We start from the raw sequence: 11,624 nt of genomic DNA on the forward strand, positions 1-11,624 counted from the left end.
AAGGTAGTATCACCTATATTTATGATATTAAAAAAAATAGAGAAGAAAATGCCAGGTCAGTATGAGCTGGATGCTGATAAAAATTTATACACTAAAAAAAACTTTTGAAAAAAAAAACAATAAAAAAAAACAGAGTAGCAATATAGGATACTATCCTTTTTAACGTGCGTAATTAACAATTATGACAACGGTTGAAGGTAGTTGCCAACACAAACGCGGGAAAGCGCGTTAAGTTAAGAAGAGATTATTCAGAACGAAAGAACCATTCTCATTTCTGATTACTGGATGATGTGTATCCGATTCAGCACAACCACAATGAATATCCTAAAACACTATATTCTTATCTCTTCTTAATGTTCAACTCTCTTATATAAATGGCAATCGTATCTCCATGAACCTCTTCTTTCCATTCCAGCTGACATTTATTTGTACACACATTCATTATATTCATAGTCTCATATTCTTTCCATCCACAAAGGGTCATCGTTTTTTGAGAGGATAAGGCTGTTTTTTGGCCAGTTCATTATATAAATACGTACATAAACACACACATACAATTTTGGCTTTTGGGTCATCTGCATCAGAAAATTTTGATACATACACAAACAAAGAACAAACGGTATGTGTGTTGCTAATTTTTATCTCTTTATCCTTATCTTTCTCTTGCAATGAATTATTTTTATTGGTTTTTGGTCCTGACAACATACAGCTCTTTTGGGCAATTTTTTTTTTTTTTTAAAAGATTTAAATTTTCATTATGGAGCAGAGATTGTTGACAAATAGAGGGTTGTTTTCGAATATTACATTTGGTTGTTGTTGCCTTGTAACCTATGTTGATTTGGGAATGGTCCCAAGTTGATCAGGAAAAACAAAAAAGGTTAAAACAGAGAAAATTTTAACATATCATTATTGACATTTGACAAGTTGTCCAAAGGCAATGAAAGGGACTAGTATTGTAATTTGGTTAAAGGGTTGCGTCACTCTTCACCAATTTGCACGGTTGAGAATTGGTTCATTTAGATTAAAACTATGACGAGCCATAACAAAGCCCAGTATATAATTTGTAGTACTACTTTGGTTTATGAAAGTATCTGTTCATTGATTGAAACATCGTGTTTGATTTTTTTGTTTGGACCCGCGAAAACGAAATGGACCGTGTATTTTTTATTTGGTTAGATTTTTGTTCTGGCTGATGTAATGTGGTGATTTTTTTATTGCAAACCGAAATACATTGACATATGATCCCCTTTCAAATGCTTCCAAAGTTGAGTATAAGAACCAAATTTGATATTGTTTTTGTCATAACTTTGTAGATTTCAGCCATTAAAACTTGATGAAGATGGAAACCGTGGTAAAGGGATCTGACCCTTTTGAGGAGAGAACATGTTCAGCACCGCAACCGCCGCCGCTGCCGGGGCCAGCAACCACTTACTCTAAGAGGCCAGTGGTGGGTGGTTCCTCCTCATCATTTAGAGGATACCGCTGTGTCCCTGCAGCCACGACAGACTTGTGGGAGCGCTTGTTTGACGAAGGTTACAAGGCAGATGTGTGTGTTCATACTGAGAACGGCGGCACCATTTATGGACACGCCAACGTTCTTGTAAGTTACTATATTTGCTCTTTGCAGTAATAATTCTCGTTTAACTTTCTTGATCTGATATGTCAAAGAGAAAGAAAATGGAATAAAATAGTTAAAAGAAGTGATCTCATCAATGTTTCAATGTAAGCATACAAAAATAGAACGAAATATTGAAGAATTTGGGGTTATATTTGACAGGGTATGGCTTCTCCAGTGTTAAGACAAATGTTAAAACAAGCAAGAAAGCATGGTCATCAACGATCAATTTCAATTGTTGGTGTTCCTTCTGAAGCAGTTCGAGTCTTCATTCGATTCTTATACTCTTCCTGGTAATAGTTTCTTCCCTCACAGATTGAGCCTCTAATATATGCCTTCTGATGTAAGATATAACTTTAGAACTAGACTTGGAAGATTTATCATAGCTAGTAGATTTGGTCTACTAACACTACAGAAAATAACTCAGTTTTTGGTGATTTTTCTATGCTATTTTTCACATGAACCATCAGATCAAAGAACCAGAAATTTTGTAACACAGCAATTGAAATCTGTTGACTCTATATGCTAACAAGATTATGCCACTCCAAAACTGAATGTTGAGAAATTTTAATTGTGTAGTTATGCGAAAGAAGAAATGGATGAATTTGGCTTACACTTGCTGGTGCTTTCTCATGTGTACGCAATTCCCCAGCTGAAACGAGAGTGTGAAAGGCAGATAGAGCATGGTCTGATCACCACAGAGAATGTGGTTGACATATTTCAACTTGCATTGCTCTGCGACGCTCCTCGCCTTAGCTTCATCTGTCACCGTAGGATCTCGAACAACTTCAAATCCGTTTCAGCTACAGATGGGTGGACAGCAATGAAGCAAAGTCATCCGGTGCTAGAAAAAATACTCTTAGAATTCATCGCTGATGAAGATAATGTAACTCCTAGTTCTTTTTTCTTTGTTTTCTCTCTATAATTGGTAGTAAGATCAATGTTCATTTTTTTCTTCTTATCTTTGTGTTTTCTCAGAGGCGAAAGAAGAGAGTAAGAAACAGAAACGAGAGTCAAGTCTACTTGCAACTATGTGAGGCTATGGAGGCTCTTGTACATATATGCAAAGATGGTTGTAGAACAATTGGTCCACATGATAAGGACTTCAAGGTGAACCAAAATCCTTGCAATTTTGCAGCCTGCAAGGGTCTGGAATCGCTTGTTCGCCATTTTTCGAGTTGTAAATTGAGAGTTCCTGGTGGTTGTATCCATTGCAAGAGAATGTGGCAGCTTTTGGAATTACATTCTCGTCTTTGTGCTGATTCTGATGTTTGTAGAGTCCCTTTGTGCAGGTTAGTTTTATTAGTTTGTCTTCTCTTTTGTCTTGTAATTCAATTTCTTCCTTTCATCCTTGCTTACTTGTATTTAAAAATACATTGGAGATCATTGGCCAATCTTTTTTTATCTGAGGTTGACAACAATAATGATTTTTCAATTGCTGATTGTTTTCATAGTCTTAACTAACTCTTTCAAATATATCATTTTAACGTACTAACTCTTTCAAATATAACATTTCAGGACTTTTAAGGAGAGAAGTAGGAAACAAAGTAAGAAAGAAGAGATAAAGTGGACAATATTAGTGGAGAAACTTTTAAGAACAAAATGCTTCTCAGGAAGGCCATTTTTTTCAAGGGCAATTACTGTCAATTCTTAATGACAGCAAACTATCTAGTTTGTTCTTATGTAAAATGTTTCCATTTTATAGTGCTGTTGTATGTAGTTTGTAGTCCAATCATAATTAGATTAATAATAATAATAAAAGTACTTCACTAAACAGTGATGCTTTGTCTTTTATTTTTTTGGTGACTCAAGTATACATGATTATGATTTTAGATTAAATGAAATGTATGCATATGAACAATTCTATACATGTAGGCGGAATAAATATATAGATTGAATATATACAAAGAAATGATCGAAATTGTTACCTCCAGCCATTGATTTGGTGAAACTCGATCTAGCTTTAGATGTGTTAGAATGTAGTGGAAAGTGGTTTAGAAAGTAGGAAATTGTGTATAGTAAGAAGTATGAGGTTCTATCTCAAAACCAATTGGTGATGAGTGGAGTAACTCATACTTTTATAAATTGTTGAATATACCCACACACACTTTCCACTTTCCATGTGGTATATTTTCTCTAACATCCCCATCAAGATGGTGGCTATTTTTGCTCACCAATCTATCTTGGACAACTCGATCGCAAGTGGCTCGTTGGCTCTTTTTGGCTCACTATCCCCGAATCACAAAGGGCTCTTTTTGGCTCTCTTTTTAGACCGGTTTTGGATTTGAATCGGATACATACTCGTTAGAGTTTTCTTTGACTCTTGATACCATGTTAGAATGTAGTGGAAAGTGGTTTAGAAAGTAGGAAATAGTGCATGGTAAGAAGTATGAGGTTCCATCTCAAAACCAATTGGTGATGAGTGGAGTAACTCATACTCTTATAAATTGTTGAATATACCCACACACTTTCCATGTGAGATATTTTCTCTAACAAGATCTACAAAAGGAAAACAAACATATATTAGAACGATTACACATGCTTCCAAGCTCTCACTAACTCTTTTAGATGGAGTTATTGATGGTCAGAATGAACCGTGAGCTTGGGGACCGGTACTCTATATTTATAGAGTGAGACCTACCATCAGAGTCTCTGTCACAGATTGAGATATTCTCTCAATCAGTTGGGATATACAAAATCAGATAACAAATAATGTTGATCATTAATTAGAATATTTTGTCAATAAATAAAATATCGACGTTGATATATTAAATCAATTAGTTACACTAAATTGATTTTATATACCATTTAAATAAATATTCTATCACATGAACCTTGAAGCAGAGAATCACTTATCTCTTATCTTGGATGCTGCAAAGATAACTGGTAAAGAACTTGAGCATTTTAGATTTTTGGGCCAAACATTTTAGTACCCTTTACCAAAATATTTAAAGATTTTTCAAAGTTTTAAATAGTGATCAAGTACCTCAGTGCCTTGGGGGATGTAAGAGGAGACAGAATATACCACGCAGTAGGTCACACCAATTATAAGGTCATTTAGTATGACACCATCAATTTTTATAACCATTTTTCTTTCTTTCTAGAACATATTATAAAGATATATATATATATATATATATAAATACATATAAAAAAAAGGATGGTGACGTAGAAGTGGACGGAGATTTTTTGGTAGGTTTCATTAGGAGTTGTTGGTGGCATGAAGAGATTCAATGGACCAAAACCAACTGAATTTGGCGGTCTATTAATGAGAATATGCATCGACTTAGGACCATGAGCGACAAAATTAAACATTTGTAGACCAATGTTGTTTGCTACACTGACCCAGCTTACACCGTCTCCAATTGAGATGTTCATTACAGAATCTGAGACAAATTGTTCAAATATGTCATTGTCCTTCATTTAATGTCCTTTTACTTTTTATTCTCACCTCTTTGTAAGAGTAGAGAAGATTATTTTGGCAGCATTTAATGTCCTTGCGTGGACCCTACTCAAGTAAAAATAACTTATTTCACATCATGTTCATGCATCAATCTCACAAACATAGTATTAATTTATTTCCTAGTTTTCATCTCCTTGTCTAATCTAAAGTCTGAACCCATGTCCAGCGCCACTCTCGCCGAGGAGAGGACCAACCTTTGTGTGTCATTGCAAAATATGCTGTAACAATATGTAGCTTTGATTATCTTTTTTTACATATAAAAGAGGGAATGAAAAGAACCGTTTGTTGCATGTTGGCCACTACCATCCCAAGCTGTGTAATAACAATATCATAATGATTAACAAGTTTAGAGTACTTGTATCTAAATGTAGTCCAAAGTTGTAAGTAAAAATGACTAGGTTTATTATTTCGCTTTTTCTAAAGCTATAAGAGTGAATTATAGACGTTGTGTTCAAGTCTTTTGATGTTGTTGGACTACTTTTGTTGTTCCATTGAATGATTAAGTCATTTTTGTACTAAGTTTTGATGAAATCCCCTTTACTTTTCCTAAAGTTGTTTTGGCCGTTCCTTCCTATGTTTCCCATCAACCATACTCCTTTTGTTTTTGTTTGACTCCTTTTGTTCTTATATATACCACTCATTTTAATTCAGAGATATGCTGAAAGCAAGGAGATGACGTAAAGGTTAAAATAAAAAGCTCCTTATTTTTAAAAATAATGAATAATCAAACAAATGGAGAGCTTAGAATCATGGCTGAAATAAAAACGTTCTGATATGTATGGTAATCTGATCTAAATGACAAAAGAAAAAATCTATTGTAGCTATTGAATATGTGTAGGATTGGAAAAAATATATATAATTATATATATAAGTGAGGAAACAATGCTTCATTTTATCTATGCACTTCATTGTTGATTATAAATTCTTGCCCTCCAATGCCCTTTCCTTTAAGATGGCTGCTCTTCTCTGTTATTTCAGTTTTTTTCCTTCATACGAAACGTTTCTCCTTTCCCAGGAGCCTTATCTAGTAAATTGATGGGTACCCTCTTAGCAAGGAGTGGGAGTTTGTTGATGATGGGAGACCCTTCAAAATTGCTTTCTAATTCTTTAGTTGAATATGGATAGAGCAATAACAAGGGAAGTTACTCTAATCTTCCTCCTATGAGGTTTTCATGAGGCTTATATTCACATATTTAAGGTGACAAGCTTTCATCATCTGAACTGGTATCATGTCTCACATTATATCGGTTGAGTACCGGTAATGAAGCCGTTGCAGATATCCGAAATGATCTAGCTGAACCAATCACTGTTCTGTCCTGCATTCTTCCCACTTCCTTGCACACCTGATCCAATATGGCTAGAAAATCTCTAACAATCATGAAGATTCTGAAAGGATGGGCTCCCTCCTTGGCCACGTCGCCGTGAAAATATTCGGTGACTTCTTTTACAAGGAACAAAGCCTTTCTTTCATCAGCCTTTATCCTAGAAATTTCTTCTTCAGCCTCTTTTAGAAACAACTTCATTGAACCAAAGAATTTCCCTTGGATTTCTGGCCTCTCATACTGCAAAACCAGTTTGACTTTCTCGAGCCCCATTTCTAGCTTTGTCACATAGCTGCTAAGGACATCTGAGTCCATTCCAGCAGCTTTTTTTACATTACTGAGGTCCCTACTCAAACCAGACACAACCTGCAATCCTTGCTTCCTGAAGTCTTCATCCTTCATTTGGCTCTGAACATTCCCATTTGTGGAGTCGCCACCTGCACCTTCAGATCTAATAATCTCTTGGACCACAAAATGTAGCAATGTGGTCTTTCCGTCGGTTCCCTTTATGTCTACTAGTTTTAAGAGTGTGTCGAGCTTAAACGATTTAGCATCACCTCTATTGGTGCCAACATTCATTCGGTTTCCTGTCCTGAGAACAGCTTCAAGAAGTTTGAGAAATAATCGGCTGTTCTTTAGTTCTTCACTTGCTTCCTATAAAATGTATAAGCAGAGAGTTTGAGTCTACAGGCATGAAACTGAAAGACCGAGATAATGCTAACTGTAAAACTTGAGACAAAATTACCTCGAGGGTTTGAAAAGACTTCCTCAAGTAATTGACTTCTGTATCAAAATTTGCTCTGTATAGCATTGCTTCAACTCTTTTAAAGGCAAACGGGATATCAAGTACTGCCTTGAGAAAGCGTTCTGCAGACCCTAATTTTGACATATCACCCTGATACTCTCGAAGCTTAATTTCTTCTTCCTTTGTTGGAGCCATCTTTACCAGGGTTTCCAAAAGCTCAGCACCTAATCCTTCTGGATTACCTATACTTGTCCAACACATGAATCACACAAGGCAAATCAACAAAGAGGGAGAATAAGAGATCTAAAAGAGCTCAATATACAAAGCAACTACCATAATAAACTACACAGAATGTGACTGAGCAGAGTTGTTTATTCCTTGAGTATCCCGAGGCTGTTGTTTGGTGGAGTGTTTTTTATTTATTTAAAGCAGTGCGACTGGTAACGTACTAAAATACGAGAGAAGTAGTTTGCAGGACCAACAGCCACTTAGATTAATTCGACATAAAATACAGGCAGAATTCTTGATTATTTTTTTACTAAAATTATATGTACATATATCAATTATGCACATGCATGTGCATCAAAATTATATATATGGAGTCAGTGCTGATATAGATATGGTAGCCTTTCCTAACACAACTTGCACAGATATAGAACTGCCACAACTTAGAAGTTACAGGTTGATCAAGCTACTGTATATTGTTCTAGTAATGGCCTGCATTAAGGGATTAGAGTCTAGGTAGAACATGAGTTTCATTTCATTAATGAAAGGGATAAAAGTTGAATTGTTGACAGAGAAAAAAATCCAACTCATTGCCATTAAGAAAGAGGCCTTCTCAACTATGAAGATAAAGAGAAAGATGGAATGATAGGTTGGAGCATGCCTAGTATTAGTAAAAAGCTAGTAAAATCATTTAAGACTTGGGCAACAATAAAAAGTTTTTGGTTGCTTCAGTGATGAATATGATGGTTTGTAAAAGATTTAATTGAATTGAAGAAAACGCCAGAGACTTTAGGACATAAATTGAAGGATTTACTTTTTTCTTTTTCTTTTATTGAAAAGAACATATACCTGTAATGATTAATTTTATATTGGCAATTTGTGGAAAAGGATGCTTGGAAATCTGATACCATGTCTTACATTTTAAAAGAGTTATATGATTTCTTGTGTCTTTCATATTTGTTTTTTTACAGTGTTTCACTTTTTCCTTTTAACATTCTTAATAATAGAAAAACTAGCATAATGATATATATTGCATCTGAGTTATGAAGCATAATACTTATGTCTATTATTTCCTTGTGTCATGATGATCTTCACATGTAAGGTCTTCAACCACATTTCCTATTTTGATGTGTGTCCTCATTTTCTTTCCCCTTTCCCGACTAAATTTTTTGATGGTAAAAACTTACCATGTAATTTATGAAATTATTTATAAAGCCTCAATCATATATGGAATGTTAATAGTTATTCATTTAATCAATAAAAAAACTAGTAATTCCAAGGCTATAAGGAAGACTTAACAGAATCTAATCATTTAATTAACAAAAAAAAATTACGTACCATCCCAAAGAGCTTCGGAGACTTCATCTCTTGTCACATTCAGAGCTCTCAATAGAATGGCAATGTTCTGTGACTTCTTTGGATCTAAAACCCTGTTTTCTAGCTCAACAGGGGGAAGAACCGATCTTCTAGTACTAATAGCCTCTCTGGGAGCTGAATTCGTCGTATTGCAGCCAAACAGAGACTCCATCATGTCCTCATTTAATCTGCAAAACAAAATTGAATTCCCCTTTAAAATTACAAAACTATATGCACAGTCAAAGGCACGGCAATTGCTCATTGAAAAATCGTTCCGAGTCGACTCACTGGAAAGTGCTGGCTTTCAGCTGGTCCCAGACTGTGGCTCTGTCCGAGGTCGCCCGAACTTTGTCCCAATGCAGAGGCTTCAACTTGGGTTTCGCCCCTCCTGACTCTTCCGCATCAAAACCCTCAGAAGTACAGGCGTTTTCCTTATAAACTAGTTCCTCTGTTTTTACAGTACCGTTCTCTGTTGTCGTTTTTGGAACTGAAGCCCATAATTGAGGCTTCAATGGAACTTGGGTTGTCTTTTCGGGCACTACCCTTTCCAAATCTCCAATTATTCTCGAAGTTGATTGCGTCGAAAGCGAAGGAGGTGGGGGTGGAGGAGGAGGAGGAGGTGGTGGTGGTGGTGGTGGTGGAACGGCTGTTCTTGACACTTGTAGTGGTTGGTTGTTTGTAGATTGAAGGCGCGCCATATTTGGCAGCTGCGGCGGAGCTGAGAACTTTGGCTTTTTAAGATACGAACTTCTTTGTTCACCGTCGTTAGAGAGTTCCGGTAGCGGTGGTGGTGGCGGAGGAGCTTGTTTTGAATTGGAAAACCGTGATTTGGGAGAAGTTCTTTTGGAGTGAGGGATTGAACTAGGAGCTGAACTCCTTGCCGCCGTTGAATTACCACTGTTAGCACTTTGACGAGAAACAGGCGTGTAGTAATAACTGTCTTCGTAACTAGCGGAGGAGCACTGCGGCGAATGAAATGCCGTGTCCCGGCTCTCCTCTTCGTCGGAAGAAGACATTGCCGACGGAGAATTCATGCTCGGAGGCTTCACCAGCGGCGGCAACGGCTGCAATTCGGGACTCGGACGATACCGATCCGATCTCTTTATCGAATTCAGCTTCCGATATGGCGATTTATTCGGCGCTTCTCTGTTTGCTCCTCCGCCGCCATTGGCTTCACTCAGCGAGGCCCGGTTCGGTTCAACCGTTCCGATATAGAGAAAGCTCGAGGGCGGAACTCTAGACTCTTCGATGAAGGTCTGAGAATTCCTTCCCCCGGCGCCTCCTCCGACGAGCTTCTGGGTCTCCGATGGGTGTTTCACCCGGTGACGATAGAGGAAGAAAGCTAACGCAGAGAGCATACCGAGAGTGACAATTCCAACAGAGATTGCAATGGCAACCTTCTTAATCGGCTTAGGTGGCTGAGTCGCCGTCGGGATTGGGACGGTGCCATTGGTAGAAAAGGAAGTAGGAGGCGGTTGACTTTGATCTGGTGTTGCTCCGTTATTGGGAAGCTCATGAAAGAATGGCTGATCAGGAGTCGGTAATGTAGAAGTGTCCGGAGAGGGCGGTGGTGGTGGAGGAGGCAGAGGAGTGGCAGTGCTGTCGGTTCCCGGCGGTGGTGCTGAGCTTGCCGGAAACAATGGCTGATGCAGAATCCTTCTGTGAGATTTATCAACAACAGAACTAGAATCACGCCCAATGACGATCCTTTTGTAAGAATCAACGTGGGCAAAGGTTAGAAGAAACGGTAAAATAAAAAAGAAGAAAGAAGAACGAAATTTCATAGTGAAATTTTCTGGGTTTCTCTTATTTTCTTCTTCTCTTCAATTTTTTTCACCCAATTCATCTCTTTATCGTAATTTTCTTTGGAAAAATTCTCAGAGAAAACGAAAGAGAAAGAGAGAGAGAGAAGAAGACTGAGTGACTCTCTCCGAGTCTCTGTGTGTGGTGTGGTGTGGTGTGTTAGGCGAAACTTCTTTTGGGTGCAAGATCTGGGATGCTTACCCCAACCCCAAGCTCACGTCAGACACAGCCGCATTTTTATTTTTAAATAAAAAAAATTAACTAAAGTTATTTATTTGAGTTTTTTCTTTTCTTTTTATGGTGAGAATGACACGTGTCAAATAATTTCACTTTGCTGATTTAAATGTACGATAATGACCATGCAACGCTGGATCACAACTCAGTACGTTGATGTCCATTTTGGTCTATTCGTTAACAATATTCTGTAAGGTATTATTGTATTAAATATAGGTTAAAATCTCCTACAAACCAGACCAAAGAACCATCCGGTGTGGTCCATTTGATAAGTTCCACGTGTCACTTGATGGGAAATGTCTAATGGATCTTCGTCCTTTTTCCCTTTTTCATGATGGTCGGCATGGACGGTGGAGATTGATGGGAGAGACAATCATAATTTGTTTTCGAGTAATCGTAAATTAGGATTTTTAATTAATCAAATTAACAATCAATTACATAAGTTTTGGCATTTGGGTGAGGTTAATTATGTAATTTAATAAAATAAAATAAGGGATAAAGTTTGTAACGTTTACTTGTTTAGATTGATCCACCGACCTATCTACATCTCTCTTTGTGAGGGAACATGCACACGTATAAGGGCATATGCTTTAACACTTTTCTTTTTTTTTTCTTTTCAATTTTTTATTAATAATATAACAAGAGGAATACATACATCTCTTTTTCCCTTTTGTTTTGTAGGGCACCCAACAAATGCAAAAAGACAATTTTATCCTTTTCTGTCAATATTCACTGATCTAGTGTCCTCTAATCTAATGTATTGTAAGAACCTTTTGTATTTTAAAATGTATTATGTGCAGGCTGACCAAATTTTGTATGGTCGTTTTCTTTGGAAGTGAACATTTTAGTATCTGTCCAAAT

At 37.0% G+C, this 11,624-nt stretch overlaps 2 protein-coding genes across 3 annotated transcripts; one reads left to right on the forward strand and one right to left on the reverse strand.

Moving 5' to 3' along the window:
* The first annotated feature begins 349 nt into the window (after positions 1–349).
* LOC133807914 (BTB/POZ and TAZ domain-containing protein 4) lies at positions 350–3,409 on the forward strand. 2 transcript variants are annotated; one of them, XM_062245838.1, is made up of 6 exons: positions 350–619; positions 1,314–1,600; positions 1,778–1,908; positions 2,195–2,501; positions 2,594–2,907; positions 3,134–3,409. In XM_062245838.1, exons 2-6 carry the CDS (start codon positions 1,334–1,336, stop codon positions 3,267–3,269), a joined length of 1,155 nt encoding a protein of 384 aa, XP_062101822.1. In that variant the 5' UTR covers positions 350–619; positions 1,314–1,333; the 3' UTR covers positions 3,270–3,409. The 2 variants fall into 2 exon arrangements, with proteins under 2 accessions (XP_062101822.1, XP_062101823.1); XM_062245839.1 differs by lacking the exon at positions 350–619 and adding an exon at positions 1,009–1,171.
* Positions 3,410–5,756: 2,347 nt separating this feature from the next.
* LOC133807940 (formin-like protein 6) lies at positions 5,757–10,735 on the reverse strand. The gene is made up of 4 exons (XM_062245840.1): positions 9,015–10,735; positions 8,709–8,914; positions 7,146–7,387; positions 5,757–7,054 (listed from the first exon to the last, which is right to left on the reverse strand). Exons 1-4 carry the CDS (start codon positions 10,508–10,510, stop codon positions 6,272–6,274), a joined length of 2,727 nt encoding a protein of 908 aa, XP_062101824.1. The 5' UTR covers positions 10,511–10,735; the 3' UTR covers positions 5,757–6,271.
* Positions 10,736–11,624: the final 889 nt, after the last annotated feature.

The sequence above is a fragment of the Humulus lupulus genome, chromosome 1 (genome assembly GCF_963169125.1).
Source record: "Humulus lupulus chromosome 1, drHumLupu1.1, whole genome shotgun sequence".
NCBI lineage: Eukaryota > Viridiplantae > Streptophyta > Magnoliopsida > Rosales > Cannabaceae > Humulus > Humulus lupulus.